The 17,451-nt window shown below is 46.6% G+C and overlaps 1 protein-coding gene across 6 annotated transcripts in view; it reads right to left on the bottom strand.

Moving 5' to 3' along the window:
* Positions 1 to 17,451, bottom strand: part of Cdkal1 (CDKAL1 threonylcarbamoyladenosine tRNA methylthiotransferase) — a 633,756-nt gene that overhangs the window by 188,082 nt on the left and 428,223 nt on the right. For all 6 annotated transcript variants that reach the window (XR_013425476.1, XM_078020596.1, XM_078020592.1 and 3 more), the window contains one exon: positions 16,226 to 16,288. Coding sequence is in view for 5 of the 6 variants with exons in the window: in XM_078020596.1 (XP_077876722.1) it covers positions 16,226 to 16,288 (63 nt within the window). In the remaining variant the exon portion in view is untranslated. The remainder of the gene's footprint in view (positions 1 to 16,225; positions 16,289 to 17,451) is intronic.

Below are 17,451 nucleotides of genomic sequence, written 5' to 3'. Positions count from 1 at the left end.
TTTAAGTAATAAAGCAATGTATTAGTAAGATGGAATCGCATTTATGTGCCAGGTAGTCAACCTGCAGAGGTACTAAAATGAACAGAAACACGTAACTCTGCGTTTCCATTAGATGCTTTGACACACATGGTCTCACCTGATACACATTCCATGAAAGGCATTATTTAGATATGCATTTAGCAGTTAACAGAACCAGTGATCAGAGAAAACAAAGAACTTTTCAAGGTCATCCAGGTAGTTAAATGGCAAAGCACAAAAGCCAGTTCTTCACACTCTGCCGTACCATTCTTTTTATATTTAGTGGAGCAAGTTATAATACTTGTAAGAAAACTTGCACTCATAAATTCAATGACAAGTTATTTCCTTTACAGTATATAAAAATAGAACATGTGTGTTTATTCACTTCATTAGAACTTTAAAATGGTCCAGTACAACTAAACAAGTCTACTATATCTGCATGTATGACGTTTCAAATTAAATAGATATTGCTCAGTGTTGGTAAGCCCTTACAGATGTACGGCACGATGACAATTTGCAGTATTGTGAACATTTGGGTTGTGCCCTGCCTTCCATCCTCAGAGAATTCTCTGCTCTCAGTCCCTCACTCCTTGGTCAGGGAACCTCACCCCCAGATCTTGGAATGAAAACCTTGACTGGGTTTTCAATCAACACATGAGCCCACTGTCCTAATTCAGGGAAGTACCGTGACCCACAGGATCAGGTGTAGTGGAACTCTGGTTGGCTTTCCCAGGGCAGAGGCCTTCTCTCTTTATATTGTTAGTATGAGGAATGAGGTGTGGCACTGCAGCAGCCACTTTGCTACCTCTAAGGACAGAAGCCTGAGAACAGCTGAAATACCAAAGTCTGCCAAGTGAGGCCTCCTGGTGACGCGACTGGAGCCCTGAATCAAACCCTGCTTAATGCAAAACCACCTTGACAGTGCAGTTAAGGAAGCTAATAAATTATAAACATAAATTATCTGTTTAAAAGAGCATGAGCTAAATTATTCACAACAGAGTCCTGAATGAGCCAACTAAGATCCCCAGGGAAGTGTCGCATTCTCGGGTGAAGAACGGTGTGGGTAACACAAGAAATTCAAAATGGCGGCCGGCTCAGGACTGCTGCTGGAGTGGCAGGAACAGGAAGCAACTCGCGAGGGGGCCGGGAGGCGGCACGCAGAGATCCAGGTGAGGCAGGTGGGCTAGGGGAAGGCGTGAGGCTTTGAAGGGACACCAGGAGAAACGGGAAAGGGTGTGACCGTAGAAGCAGGCAGGGGCCAAGGTGGGGTGCTCACTGAGAGGGGAATGAAGGAAATGAAACCAATCTGTATATCTGTTCCCTTCCAAATGTTAGAGGCCATGCCACAGACGGGTTGCACAGACACGTGGGACCCAAGCACCCAGGTGACAATAGTGTGCCATCAAGTTGGAGAATTCTGAAGCCAAGCCCTTGTCCTAGAGCTGTGGAGTGGGGGCTGGGGTGAGCTGGAGCCCAGGTGCGGCGTGGGCCTGAGGTGCTGACCCGTTGCACTCAGGCAGCCGGGTCCAGGCCCGGTGCAGACACCGCTCCACAGCCTGGAGCCCCAGGCATCACAAGCGGGAGAGTGGCAGTAGGGAAGGAGCGGTCAGGACTGCAGGGCTAAGCAGCAGTGTTGGTGCTCCTCCAAACCCGACTGGCACAAACAGTGTGGACCCAGGCGCTGCGGAAAGCCCTAGGCTAGCTGGCTTAGGGGCCCTCGGCCTCTGCAGGGTCCTTCCTCTGTTATTCACACTTGAATAAACCCTACTCCTTTCACTCTTGCCTTCTGTCCTCCCCTGAATTTCATTCTTTGGATTTGTGAAACAAGAACCCAGAAAGAAGCTGGTGGTGATCTGCTGAGGTGTGTCGCACACTGGGGTCGCAGGCCCCTCTACAGCCGCACCAGGCCACTCGATGGCGTGGAGAAGACCTGAGACCCTCAGAGCGACGCCAGCATTAGCTGTAGCCCTGGGTCTGCAGGTTACACAGACCCCACCCGCCAACAGAAGTGGAGAATCAAGTTTCATCCCAACTCTCATTTTGTAACCAGGAACAGAAGAGAGAGATTTTAAGTACAGAATGTGGAAATCCTGCAGAACCACTGTCGTCCACATACGCCGTTTCATTTCCTGTGAGTGCATGGAACAAAAAGATGCTCTGGACATCTGTACTCAAAGCACCTGCGTGGGAGAGAATTAGACCTTGGACAACAGACCCATTCTTCAAGTGAACTTTCTTAAATATCCCCTCTGTGTCGACCACTGCACTAGTCCTTCAGAGCTTCCCAAGCAAACCCCGTCCTCAGTCTTGCAGGGAAGACAGAGACCAGGAGGGAGGGGAGGCAGCGATTGTGGGAGCACGTGAAAGGGACACCTAACTTTCACGAGAAGCTGAGTACAGAAGCCAGACAAGAGAGAAGGGGAGCTCTGCGTTCTGAAGGGGAAAGTAAAGCAGGGCGCTGGAGAAGCAGCAGCTACTAGCACAATCTGCAGAGATTCGAGAACAGAGTGTAGTCTCATTGCATTTTGTACGTATCCTCATCAAAGCAGCAGGAGAGCAAAGTGGGTGTGGGGAGAGGTCGGTCAGCATGGAAACGGGAACAGCAGTTGGAGAGATAAGAAATCCAGGAGAGCACTGCCCAGGTCTCCACGGAGGTAATGACCATGAAGAGGGACAGCCAGCTCTAGATTGGTTATGGGAGTGATGGGGGAAACCTGATCAATCAAAAGTCATGGGTACCCGGCAGAGGAGCCCAAGATGGCATGGGCTGGGGCTTAGCTGCTGGGAGGCTGTGTTGACATTAGTCCTGGTGCTGACAGTGCCTGGAAGCGGGGCTGGGGCAGGCTGGGGAGGACAGTTTGTGCCAGAGATGTTGAGGGTGAGGCTCCACCCAAAAGGAAAGGCAGCTACTCTTCTCTGCTATATGCACTTCAGGCATGCCCGGGAGCCAGGTGGGCCGCCTGGGAGCAAGATGGGCAGCCCAAGAACTGGAGAGAGATGGCAGGAGAGGACCAGGACGAGGGTGGGAGATCAACCCGCGGCGCACAAGGACTGTTTTAATCCCTCACCTGAACACTGCGAAACACACACACTGACAAGAGTGTTGTAATCCTGGAGGGACATTATTATACGTTCAAACTTCATTACCACGAATACTCAGTTGGAAAGACAGTTTTCACCATTAGCTCAAAGCCATTTGCTTTATTTCAGCATGATTTCAAGTGCTGCATGTTTAGATCTATCAAGGACAAAAAGCAAATATTAAGTCAGTAGTCAGTCTGGACAGGTGCCGCAGACCGGAAGTGGGGCAGCTGCTGGCCTCTGGGGACACTCATCTGGTGACAGTGTGGTGCCCATGCTCTCGTTGTTCTGGGCCTCCCTGCAGACTTGGATGGTGGTTGAGTGGGGGGTATTAGGGTCCCCTTAATTTTTCAGAGCAAACTATCAGGGTTTGACCTTATTGTCTTCAAGCAGTGAAGGGAGAGTGACCACACATCAGACGAACACCCTGGCACACATTCTGCTAAGGATGGACTTGTGGGACAGGGAGAGGGGACCTCAGCCTGGTGCAGGTGCTCAGAGAACCACAGAGCACCTCCATTCCTCTGTGAGGTCTGTGAGCGGGGCCTGCAGGGATGCAAGGCACAGGATGAGCTTCCAAGAAAACCGGCTCACGGTGGTCAGCGACTTCCAGCAGCAGGACCAGGCTTAACCCCACGCACACTGTGGGTGGTGCAGAGTGGCAGGGTGTCACAAGACGGGGAACAGAATGCAGCCATAAGACAGGTGCTACTCACATCAGTGAACGCTGATTCTAGCCAGAGCTCAGCGTTAGGCACAGCAGGTGTATCTAAAGATGTAGAGAGCTCCACTTAAAATTCTCAACATTTCTGTTCTACACCTCTTCAAACAACTAAACAGGTATTACTATTTCTTTTTGGTACTGGGCATTGACCTTGAGGACACTTTATCACTGAGCCACATCCCCAACCTTTCGTATTTAGTTTTTATTTTGAGACAGAATCTTCTACGTTCCCCAGACTGGCCTCGAATTTGCGATCCTTAGCCTGCTGCGTGGCTGGGATTGCCGGGGTGCGCCACCAGGCCTGGCAGTTTACCTTTTATAGTCTCAAAGATTCAGAACAGAGACCTGTGCAATATAGAAATATTTAAGTACCGATCACCAAGGTAAATAAAGTATAAGTACAGAGGAAGCTGCGGAGTGAGAAAACCCCGAGTCAGAAGGAACGTCACCACTGAGTGGACCACAGGTGCGAGGACGTCCTACAGCCCGCGCCTCAGTTAAGGCAAAAACAACGGATCAGATTCAGCCAAGATTCAGCCAAGAAAACCACGGGACTTCAAAGGTAAGGTTGTGTTTCTCCATTCTTTTTGTAGTGGAATTACTGCCTGAGACCACATCAATTGCAAGAATCGCATAACCATGTATTGGGTTTTAAACATACAAATCCCAAAATGTAGGATTCACAGAAATCCTGTCAAATTCTTATTAGGATTCCATACAGACTACGGAAAGCACATTGTGACCCGGGTCTGGGAAAAATTATTGATCAATAGTATTTTCAAGAACCCTTTCAGTTCAGGGTTTTGGTTTTATAAGTTAAGGGTCTTCACATTTAAACCATGCTTAGTCGGGCTAAGTCATTTTAACTGGAATCACGCAGTTTACGATGAGGTCGAGAAGCCCTGGAGTGTGGGGTGGGAGAGGGCAGGCAAAGACCACAGAACTCCTGCAGCTGCTCCTCAGAAGAAAATCAACATTCCTACACAAACTCCACTCGAGTGTTGAGGAGGAAATGGTCAGTCCCTCCAGTCATCAGTATTTATACAGCACTTCCATCTGCCAAGCACTGTGCCAGGTGTCAGAAATCATGACTCAACAAACGGACGGAACTGCTGCTTACGCTGTAGCAACTACGACTCCACACTAACAAGGGCCACTTGGTCACTTACTGAGAACTCACCGTGTGGCACGGGTGGTAGAGTAAGCGTGACTATCAGTTACTTACTGAGCAGGTAGCACACACTGGCACTATCCCAGATGCTCTCCATCTCACTGTGACAACCCTATAAATAGGCATATTTCTCCGACTCGGAGACACACATCTTCCCCTTACATTTTAGTTTCTCTGAATTGGAGAAATTCTCACCACTGTAATGATCAGTATATTTTTTCTTCCTATTGCCGTATAAACTAATGGCGAGTATTAGAACTGATAGTGTTCTAGAGACTGAAATAGAGCATTACTTTCATTTTATACAGGAGAACACTGAAGTATTAAGAGAACTTATATCTCTTCCCAACATCACAAGGATGACAGGTAGAAGAGTCAGAGATCTGAGACACCCATAAGACAAACATAAATCAAAACCACCATAAGATGCTTTTTCCCCTATAAGGAAGAGATTTCTTAAAAGCTGGGTGACGCAGTGTGCAGGCAGGGAGTGGGGACGCAAGATTCCCACCCCGCTGGTGGGAACGTGTGTGCACTCAGGCCTGCTGAGCAGGCTGCAGCCACCTGGTTTAAAAGCGCCAGCTCCCCCCCAGCTCCATGCTACCATGTGGCACACGCATGCGATGACATGTTGTGACGCTACACTCTGCAGCATTCAGATTAGAACACTAGGAGACCCATCAATGAGTTTAGTTAAATAAATACAGTAAACATCTAGTACAGAACGTATACCTGTTTTTTTTTTTAAAGAAATGAGGCAGCTCTTTGCACACTGACTATAATTAGCTTCAAAATACACTGAAAAGCAAGAAATAAACAGAAGATTTCTAGTATGTTGTCTGAATTTTAAAAAGGACATCTCTATACACACAAAATGACTGTAAACTGGACCCAGTGGTGCACCCCTATAATCCCAGTGCCTCAGAAGGCCGAGGCAGGAGGATTGCAAGTTGAAGGCCAGCCTCAGCAACTTAGTGAGACCCTTTCGCAAAATAAAAAGGGCTGGGATTGTAGCTCTGTTATAGAGTGCCCCTTGGGTTTAATCTCCAGTCCCAAAAAACAAAGCAAAAACAACAATATCCTCGAGAAGCGTACGCAAACCCAGAAATAGTGGCTCCTCTGGAGGGGAAAACAGGGGCTCTAGGGCAGGTTCCAGGGAGAGTGTCTGAATAAGGTATCAAGTGCACTTATGACCTATCTCCTAATTAAAGCACATCCTCCTGTGGGTCACTACAGGACATTCCCACATCCCACTCTGCTCCCGTAGACAGAGCCCCAGACTGGGAATTAAAGGGCTGAGCTTCAGTCCTGTGTTGGCCGTGGGATGATAGGAAAGGCCTAGTGTAGCTACGACCCAGAACCAAGAAGAATAGAATACTCGCATCACCCCACACACATCAAATCCCAGCCCACAGGGCTGTGTGGGAGGGAGGGAGAGGAAGAGGTGACCTCGTGCCTGAAGACACCCACAGCCTGACAGTGGTGTCGACAGACACACACCAAAGCAAAGCAGTCACCATGCAGCCATCGCGGCTTTGCCCCCGCGATGGCAAGCACCTGACCCCAGCTGTGGGCCTGTCTGTCTCCCAGCAAAGGAACCCAGCTGTGAGGACAGGACAAGTCACACCAGGCGCCCTCAGGCCACACTGCAAACGGACTACAGACTCCACATCAGAAGGCAGAGTGACCCTGGTCTTGAAGGATGAGAAGAATGATGGCAGGAGACAGCCCTTCCCGTCCCTTCCTGTCCAGCAGTGGGGGGGTCCAGGACTCCCGGGCCCTCCCCACCCAGAGGGCAAGACTCACTGGGGAGAGCAGAGGAAGCTGCACCGAGCCTTTCCGCTGCGGGAAATGGGTGCCACAAGGTGCCCCAGTGCACAGCCCACCAATTCCACAGCCAACAGCAGCGTGAGGAGGGCAGAGAGCAGGAGCACCCAAGAAACTGCAAGGCAGGCCAGCGCGGGAGTGGGAGGAGAGTGAGGAAAGCACACACAGAGAAGGCTGGGGGGCGGCAAGAGAAGGGAGTGAGCCGAGAACAGAGGCCGTGGACAGGAGGGAGGACAGACGGCAGGACGTCATGAAAACACTCCCTGTATCAGCTTCAAATTTCATTTTAAATTACATTATAAAAGAACATAAGAAATAAGGGGAATGAGGGCACACACCACTTCCCCAGCACGCCAAGGCCCTGCGTTCCGTCCCCCATCCCCACTACTGCACTGAGAGAGAAAGAGAATACAAAGAAACACTTTAGAAGATCCCTCCTTAGGTTATGGATTTGTCTTACGGTTACTATTGCACTTTCCAGTAATTAAAAACAGAAGCCTCCTTTCTAATTGATGTCTGACATTCTGGTGGCTGTAGTTGTTTCGCGGCACCAGGGATTGAACCCAGGGGCGCTCTTCCACGGAGCCACATCCCAGCCCTTTTTGTTTTTCATCCTGAGTTAGAGTCTTGCAGAGGCTGGTCTCAAACTTGAGCTTCTCCTGCCTCAGCTTCCCAGTTACTGGGATTACAGGCATGCACCACCTGCCTGGGTTACAATGGTAGTTAAATGAAAAGAACTTGATTCTTTAGAACTCCTTTACTTTTATTTGACATGTGCAAGTAAGATGCCTTTGGAATTCTGAAGGCAGAGTGTGGGGTCATGGGAGATGGTAACCTCATCAGAAGATGATTAATGAATTTTCTTCTCAGATGTAAAAACTCTAGTTCCCAGTTCAAGAGAAGAGTGTTAAATGTATATATTTAGAAGTTCCATAAAGGCTAACTCTAATTATGTCTTCCTAATCTTGCAAAAAAAAAAAAAAACCTTAGAGGGAATGAACTATTGGCTGATGAGAACATTTTGGTTCACTAGTCTTTGTAGATGATTCTGGAAGCTGTCTGATGCAGCTCAGAACCCAGGTGGAAGGCCTGTGGTCATTTGGGAGCCCCACACAGCTCGGGCCTGGTGAATCATGTGCTGTGGAAGACGAAGGCCAGGCCTGGGGCCTTCCCCGAACAGCCTCAGCCACACTTCACCAAGCACAGGGCCCTCCACAGCCTTAGACTCCAGAGTGGAGCTTAAAAAAAAAAAAAAATGAGACCTAAACATAGATTTCAGATGACCAATGAATAAATTTGTAGTATAAATACGTCCCTTATATTGCATGAGACAAACTTCTACTGAAAAACACTCACTGCTCACCTGAAATTCAGATTTAACTGGGTGTCTTTTATTTTTATTTGCTGACTCTGCCAACCTGCACGCCACTGGCCTCACATACCAAGTGGGGCGTGCTGGCCGTGCATTACCCCAACAGGAGGGAGAGAAGCTGGCTGGTGGTAGTGCATGTGGCTGGGGAGACACAGAGGAAGACGGCTGATGGGGCAGGGATGGAGCAAGCCCGGCACTGTCAAGAAGGAAAGGGAATGGTGACCATCCTCCTGGGTGCCAGGAGCCGTGACAGAGGACACTGGTGAGTGGGGGCAGAGTGGCAGGCCAGCAGCCTAGCAATGGTCAGTGCCCACTGTGGCTCCTGGTCCAACACAGAAACCTCTCTGAACCTTTGCTGGCCTCCTCCTGTGGAAGAGAACTTCACAGGGGCAGTAACTAACCCACGACAGCAGAAATGGAGGTACCTTTAAGCTTGACAAATAATCTGAAAACACAAGAGGTATGTTTCTATGTAAACCTTTGGGTTAATTTTTAAAATCAGCACTTTTACAATAAATGTTGTAAAGGATTTGATCATGAACTTGGGTTTTCCTCTATTACTGATATTCCTGGGAGTGCCTGGATCACATGGTAGAGGGGATAGAATATTCTACGAACTACTGCATTCTTAAACCATGGCCTGGCAAACTCACTTCTGCATTATAATGGCTAATATGCCATAAAATAAGTCACAAAGTTTACCTACTTATTTTCTTCCTGGAAGCTAAAAGCCTCTGGTCTCCGGATGGCAAGAGAAGAATGTGAGTGCCTACGTTTAAAAAGAGCTATGAATGCCGACTATGATCATGGCTGCTTACCTGCACACAAACCCTAGAGAAGACCACTGCTGGTCTGTGGAAATACCTTCCATTCTCTGTTCTCTGTAAACAGAGTTCGGGAAGTTGTTCTGTGCAGCAGGATTTGTACCACAGGCTGGTGATTAGCACAGCTGGGGTCCTGGTCAGGGGAACAGGACAGCACTTTGGCCGCTCTCACTGGCTCTGCTGCACCTCCCCATCTCCCGGCCCCTGGCCCCAGCTTTGCTTAGTGCTTTAAGCTTGTAGTCTGCAGCTTAGCCTATTTCTTTGTCCTTTAGCCTAAGGGTATCCCCTGCGGCCTGGGCTCTAGGAACTCCATGTCCACTGGACACTACTCTGCCATCCAGAAGTAAGAAGGCCCACTCCGATCCTGACATTCCCCCTTCCATCAGAGAATCTAATGCTGGGATTGTCAGCCATCACACCTTGTGACACAGTGGCTTGGAGGTGATAAGCATGGGCATGGAGTGAGGCCGCTCTGCAACAGACCTGCTTTTATTTTAGTCTTGAACATCTCTCTGTTTGCTAATGTGTAAAACAGGAACAAGAAGCACACTCACTTTAGAGAGCTGGTATAGGGTGAGTGAGTTGGTGTAGCACACAGAAAGCTGTTAGAATAGTGCAGTTATGTGGTAGGCTTTAAAAGGTAGCATCATCATCATCATCATTTAAAAAAGATCTCTGCAGCTTTCCCTCCCTTTGCCAATTCATGGGGTGACTGGCAGAGCAGATTCTGGCATCTGTAGTGCCCGGATACATCATTTCAACAGCATCAGACTCTGCATTTGTACATACTTGCCAGCCACCCATCCCTGCCGTGACACCACTGTGTATAAAATGTTGAAGTTTTAGAACTGTATTTCATTAAAAGGAAAAGGGAAAACATACAGGTACAACATCAAAGTTAGGTCCAAGGCAACAGGATCTGCTCTGCAACTTGAACCACAAACTGATGAGGGTTACAAAGGGGAACAAGCTGTGGACCCTGGCAGAGACGGGAAGCAGGGCGTGGGCAGAGATGCTGGCTGCCACAGCTCTAGGCTGAGCTAGGCCTGCAGTTTCAGCAACCACTGTACGGCCACCTGGAGAAGTGACATCTTAATAACCACAGGTGGATTCCATGCCAGGGGAGCGCTTTGGCCTGTCTTTCATTCCGAGGCTGGACCACTCATTTGGCCTGAGAGTGAGCCTGAGAAAATGGATTTCATGTTTACTGCAGTATTCACTGCCCTGTATCCCAAGGCCTCGACCTGAGCATGGTTTTCACATGAGGACACTCCATCAATTAGACATGTATCCAGTATTTAGCAACATCCTTAAAATTACTTTTTAAACATTTTTTATCTTTGCCAAGGATGGGAAACAGAGTTAAGTGCACAACTGGCTTTGGGCCACCTGCTGCAGAGGACTGTTTTCAGCAAGGGGTAAACACGCCAAATCCAGGCTTACTTCCTTATCTGCACACGCCATGAAAACCTGGCTATCTTAGGGTGCCGCATGCATTCAGACTATATTTGCTATTTCCAGACAGCAGACAGCTCAGAGCTCCACGGGGCCAGCAGGCAGAGGCCCACGTTCACTCCTCTCTAGGGCAGCTCCAAGCACCCGGGGCGGGGACACGTGATGTGATTCCAAGCCCAGAGGCCACTGAGGGCTCCACGAGGCTGGGCCGCCTCAAGAGCCAGCAAAGGGCCCTCTGTCTCCAAACTAAAGAGTCGGGTGACGTGACTTTTGATATCTTAAATTGCCAGAGAGATCTGATGAACAGAGAAACATAAATCAATAAGTGATTTCTGAACTGAAACTGCCTCCTGCATATGAGGTATGACAAGAGTATTTCTGAAATCTGATGTCACAGAGACTTACTAGGCTCTCAGGAAGGAGGGATGGTAGAGTAACCCAAGACCTCTGACACACAGTTTTACTGTATGCTTCTGCCCAAGCAAGGCCGCAGAAAACACTATTTTACATTTGCATTACATAATACTTCACTGTGCCCTAGTAGAAATGAATCCCAGATGTATCTGGAGTAACAATTCTTAAGGTAGTTTTAGGAAGTGTGGATTACCAAAGCACATATGGATACCGTTTGTACATTTAATACTGCAATTAAGAATTAATTGCACTGATATGGTACTCAGTCATTCCACTCAAGTTATGTCTGCAACAATCTTTCCTGAAGATAAAAAATGTAATAATTCTCAAAGATTTTAGTACTTCTATAAAATCTAATTATAAGTGAATCGTGTGGGCTACTCTTGGTTCTGCGTCCTGTGTCTCCTGAGCACATATTTGCTGTCCCCTACCTGACTGTCCACACATGTTCGCTCTTTGCTTTTGTTAACCCCACCACTCTCTACAGCTCATTTACCCAATCTTAAGAACTAGCTGTTCCTAAGAATTTTTAAGAGAAGTGCAATTTGTTCCTAAAACACCAATGCTTTCAAAAATAAGATATGTACATCTTAATGTTTTTAAACAAAACATCTGCTTTTCAATGTAAATTAACCCCAATTATTTCCCCCTGGGACTACTAGCCTGTACTAGGAGCTCTGGGCTTGGTCTAAGTTAAGTGCTCTGGGACGCTGCACTTTTCGAGTTCCTCTGTTAATGACCTGCAGTCTTTACAGCCTGTCCTTGCTTGCGTTTAGTGTGCTGTCACTGCTCTCTGAAGCTCTGAGTTCCTGAAGCAATAGCCACCCTCTGTTAGGCTGACTGTGGCGCAGGTAACTGGGACTCTACCTTTGTAGAACTGAATTTTTTGGGAAAGAATGAGGTGTGGGTAGATGGGGGCTGAAGAAGTAATGGGGTCAGGGGAGAGAATGAAATAATGCTTTGAACAGCCTGCCTGGCTTTCTTGCAAATTCCAAGCTGGGTTCGAACCGCCCAGACCGGCACAGTGCTGGCGGAGCATAGCACTAGCTAGTTCTCCCTCCTTCCACGCAGAGTGACCTTACCAAGAGCTCTCACTCAGAGCTGCCCCCTGGACACGCATGAATTTACTTAAGCTTAGTTGAGAGAAATCCAGGTATGGAGAAAGACAGTTAAAATAACGGTCAGTCACCAGACAGAAAGCAAAGCCCAACACGGAGCTATGAACCACATGACCCCTCAGCACACCTTGATCTATGACTGTACCTGTGAGAAGATGACCAACATGAAGACGAGATGCCCTCTTCACAAGGCACATACAGCGCAACAGTGACAACCTATTGAAGGCTCACTCTAATGGTGGAGTAGATGATAAGTCACACTGATGAACTGCATTTAGGGATTTACTCAAATGTCCAGATGTTGTAAACTGTCACAGACTTAAACAGAATTTTCTTTTTCCTTCCAAGCATTTTCATATTTTATGATTTTATATTAGGTTCTAAACATCTGTGTATGGCTAATAAACGTAGATTTCCCCCAGAACACACAATTCTGATAAAATCGAACAAAGAGAAAAAGAGACACTAAGATTTTCTTCAGGCCAAGGACACACCACACATGGCTGGCATAAAGTGCTGTAATTGTAGCCTTCTCTCGCTTGTGACTTACTTGAAGGAAACCCACGGAAGGTTGACCTTCTGTGACCTGGAAGGCCTCTGCCCTGCGACCTTTCCCGGTAGGGATTACGGCATGCTTTCAGAAACCACAAGCCATGTTTGCTATTTATTAAAATCACGTGGGAAAGAATGCCTAAAATACAATCAGATTATCTACTCTTTTGGATTACATTTACTCATGTTCCTTTTTATTACAGATAAATGGGAACTGGCTCTGGTCAAGACTTTCTGTGCAAGTTTTTCTTTTTTTTAAAAGACTAGAAGAATTCCTGAAAACAATTTTTAAAAATTGGACATGCAACCAGACACAAAAGTCTGAAATAAAATCCTTCCAATCGGGAGCCACGTTTCTTAGTGTAGGGAATGATGCATTTCTTAGGACTTATTCTGGGTACACTTTTTGCTTTGAGCTTTGTTTGCTTTTTGCAACAGCATTTCAGAGAAAACCAACTGACCACTTACAACCTCAACAAGGGCTTGGGGGTATGATTAAGAAACGCACCTGGACTCACTCGAACAACACGTTTGTTTAACCTGGTGACTTTCCTGTGTCTGGGGTCGGGCAGGAGCAATCTGGGCTGGGGGCAGGAAAGAGTGATATAGCTGACTCACCAAGAACAAAACGGTCGCGCTGGCTACCCCTGTAATTAGAACCGCTTTAACAGTTTCTAGGAGGCAAGGCTAGCATTTAAATGACCCACTATAATTTGGGATGAAATCCCAGGAAATCAGGCCAACTTTGGAGCAGGAGTGGCATTTTTTAGTTTACTCAGCATGATGAACCCACTGAACGCCGAGTGTTCCTCCCCTGGGACAAACGTAGGTCAAGGGGAAAATCAACTCTAAAGGGGTTTAGCCAGCCAGGAAGAGAATCGGAGCACCCGCTCCCCGGGGCAATGAGGGCTCATTTTACTTTTGCATCTTTCTTATTATGGAAAATTTCAATCATATGACAAGATACACAGGAGAAGCCACCACACGCCCATCCCTTACCAGTGTTGATGAGCAGTTGTCCCCGTTATTTCACTGTCCCAACTCACCCCCTCTTTGACTTTCAGAAAGCAAATCGCAAGCAACTGGTTTGTGCTTTATAGAAGCTTTCATTTACAATTATGTGTGTTTTTCTGACGATCACTCCAGCGAGCTCATTGAGCATGAGATGTTAGAACTAACGTTAACCACACCTTGTAAAATGTTTTTACAATAAAACCTATCTGCCTAGAACTAATTTGCTTGAATGTAATTGGGTAATTAAAATGACAAAGTAACTTGGAACACAACCCTCTATTATTTTAATTATGGGGAAAAACAGCATGCTAAATTGAGAACACAGTGCCTGTTACTTTATATGGTTCCAGTCTTGGTGCACAGGCCAAACAAGAGAAGAAGTCAAAAGTAACCTGTTAGAGCTGCCTGAGAAAATGGGAGGAGGTTACGAAGGGCCCAGGGGCTGCCTTCAACAAAAGTTCCCTTTTTCCTTCACCACACACACACACACAACAACAACAACAACAACAACAAGAAACAGAAAGCCAACAGACCAAACCTGGAGCTTCAGAAATCACTCATCAAGCAACCTACCTACTTACAATAATTTATGACCAAAGTTAAAGCAAAGATCAAAGGGAACTGCATCCAGCAGGGATATCCAGCTCTTCATTGCCTGATGACTAATTTGTAGGGGAATGAAGTCTTCACAAGAGAAGCCAAAATCATCGGAGGTGACTTTGATACAGTGCCACAAAGGATATGAAGAGGAAGCCAGGAGGGCTGCAGATGGCCAGGTTCCATCAGGAGTTCTAATAAAAGAGTCATGGAATTTCCCTGAACTGCAAATTCAGGAATGTTAGAAGTGGGCAAAAGTTAGGCAAGCCAGGCAAAACCTTTGATATGTCACAGCCTGTGTGTGTGTTGCTGTGGCTAAATGCTAACTTAAGCCACTGCTGGGGTTAATTAAAAGGCTTTATCTCCCCCACTCCCTCCCCCCCAAAGGCAACAGCCCATCAGTAATCTGGCCAGTCGGGTTCCTTCTGCTGTTGCATTACCCATCAGCCTGCTCCGACCCGGCATGGTCAGAGGTCACTGGCTCTCTCAGTCACCAACAAAGTTATATGCTCTGCAAAGTGACTGATTTGGCTTCAAAAATGTTAAGTTGAAATGACTTAGTATTGCCTGGCGCTACAGTCGCGTTCACATAATCATCTTTTACAAATTTCTGGTTCTTGAGTCAATGGTCATTTTAGAAACACCAGAAACCATTCAGTTCTCTTCGCTTCCATGAACCACTGGCATGAGCACCTCGTCCCGAGGCAGACAACTCTGCTCCCAGCTGAGGGAAGCGGCCTTCACACCTCTTATTTTGACTAGTTATACAATCCCCACCACATGTCTGCCCATAACTCCATAGAATAAGACTTAAGTTTATATTAGCATTTCAACTGTGCACATTTTTCGTTTGCTCCTGAAATCACCTCAAATTAGCAGATTTATTAGAACCTTACTTAGCTCAGAAGCTTAACACCAGTCTTACAGATCTTGTGATATATTCCCATGAAGAGTTAAGCATTTTCTCAAAAATGAATTAAAGTATGTGATTTTTTTTTTAAGGGAGTCCTTATCTTTTATAAATATAGAGTAAAATACTTAGAAATCTGGGAACTCTTCAAGTGGGGAGGGGGTGGAAAGTGTGGGGTATAAAATGAAGCAAAAATGACTGATAGTCTTCATAAAGCAGGCCACAGTACAGGGAGGCCATGATAGTTTTTGGTCTTATTCTGTCCAGCAAAACTTTCTTTTTAAAATCTGTTTATTTATTTATTTATTTTTGGTGCTAGGGATTGAATCTAGGGGTGCATTACCAGTCAGTTACATCACCAGCTCTTTTAAATTTTTTTTTTTTTTAATTTTGAGACAGGATCTCACTAAGTTGCTTAGGGCCTCACTAAATTGCTGGGGCTGGCCTTGAGCTTGTGTCCTCCTGCCTCAGCCTCCCGAGTCACTGGGAATACAGGTGTGCACAACCACACCTGGCCCAGCAAAACTCTTAATAGTAAATATTTCAGATACAATGCTGCACACATTTTGTAAGGATTCTCATTTAGCCAAACAACAACCAGAGCAATGGGTAACCAAGATTTGGCAGTCAATGTTTCAACTACCTTTACCAATCTAAAAACCTAGCTTACTCACTTGACTGTTTGAAAATAATACACAAAACTAACCAAAAACAACAACCACCACAACAAAATAGCAAAAACCAAACAAATACCCCAAATCTGTCTTTTCAGTTCTTGAGATGTCACTGGCATGTTGATATTTTTTGGTGGTATTAGAGAGAGAACCCATGCTCAGCAAGTGCTCTACCACTAAGCGACAGTCCCAGCCCTATCAATGGATTTTAATGTAAATGGAATATAATTATTTTAGTTTAGAAATTCAAATTTTCTGTTATCTTTATAGGTGTTGACAATTTAAATTGAAACATAAATGTAACTGGTAAGCGTACTTTAAAATAAGCATACATTGGTAAAAACTGTGCTCCATGTTCAGAAAGACCTCAGTCTGAAGGTATCATTACTGAATACAATCCTGGAGGTTTTCATATTAAAATGCCAATCATCACCAATAACCAACACCCGAGGCATGACAGCGTGCTCCTCTTACCTTGTGATCATACGGACTGTAGGAGTGAAACACACGAGAAAGGTCTTTGGTCCTGTGTTTCTTCTGTGGAAGAAAAAGACAAGCATTGAGGTTGATGGTGGCACAGTCCACACAAGGCACACAAGCCTGCATCCATCTGTACAGAGATTTATTCAGAGATTCTTCCTTTGCGCAAGCTGAGGGGACACATGGGTAAGAGCAGAAACCAGTGACGTGACGGTCATGCAGATCACAGTCACAAAGCGGCTGTGCACCCTCTTTCTAAGTTTCAAAATTAAAACCAATTATCATCAAAAACTATCACAAAATGCATGATTCAGAGACTGAAAGAAAAAATAGTAAAAATAAAGAAAACTCAACATGCATTTTGGTCACTTTTAATTTCACTGTAGCAACAAGTGCTCCTCCTCAGAACTGGCCACATGCATCCCCTTGGAGGCTCTGCCACTCGGTTCCCTGGCACAGCCTGAGCCTGTCTGCCCGAGTCCAAGAGGTGAAAGCACTTTGTTCTTTCTCTGCTACAGAGCCCAGGTGCTGTGCACAGTGTCCCTTACAGTAGGCACTCAATAAATGTTGGCTAAATTAATGAATAAGTACATCTGAGTTAGGCACACGACCTGACATCTGTAATGATGAGCACCTTTCAAGCTGAACGGCGCTATTCAAGTCCCCTGTCTACCTCCTGTGACAAGTGGGAAGTGTGGGTGTCTCTCATTACAGCCAACTAGAGCCACGGCTTTCTTTCTCCTCCACTGTGGCCTGCCCTCCCACAACCACTAGGAATACCTGGGGCCGAGTCTTCCACGTGCACCCATGTGTGCACGCACACATCTTTAGAATGGACACGAAACGTTCTCAGCTGCTAATTTATTCTATGTAACTGTTTTCCATCATAGAATTAGCCCACTGCCACATCTTAAAATTCTGTCATGAAAGCAGTCATCCATGTGTCCTTACCCCTGCCCCTGTCCTGCTTCTGCTTCTCCTCTGATCTTCCAATCACCAGGTGCTGGGGCTGCGTCTGTCTGGCTTGGGAGAGACTCCTTGCCTGGTATCCACCTGGCATTGGGGAGCATGCCCTACGTACTTGGTTACCCTTGTGGGCGCGTCACCACACCTCCCCACACCTCCCCACACCTCCCCAGTGCTGGGGGTCACAGCAGATCCCCTGCAGGGTTCTGTGCAACTTCTGCAGCCACCCCGCTCAACAGCACCTCTGAGGTTCA

This window comes from Ictidomys tridecemlineatus, chromosome 8, assembly GCF_052094955.1.
Source record: "Ictidomys tridecemlineatus isolate mIctTri1 chromosome 8, mIctTri1.hap1, whole genome shotgun sequence".
Taxonomy (NCBI): domain Eukaryota; kingdom Metazoa; phylum Chordata; class Mammalia; order Rodentia; family Sciuridae; genus Ictidomys; species Ictidomys tridecemlineatus.
Note: the sequence above shows the minus strand (reverse complement) of the source record. Positions and strands in the feature narration are given on the sequence as shown.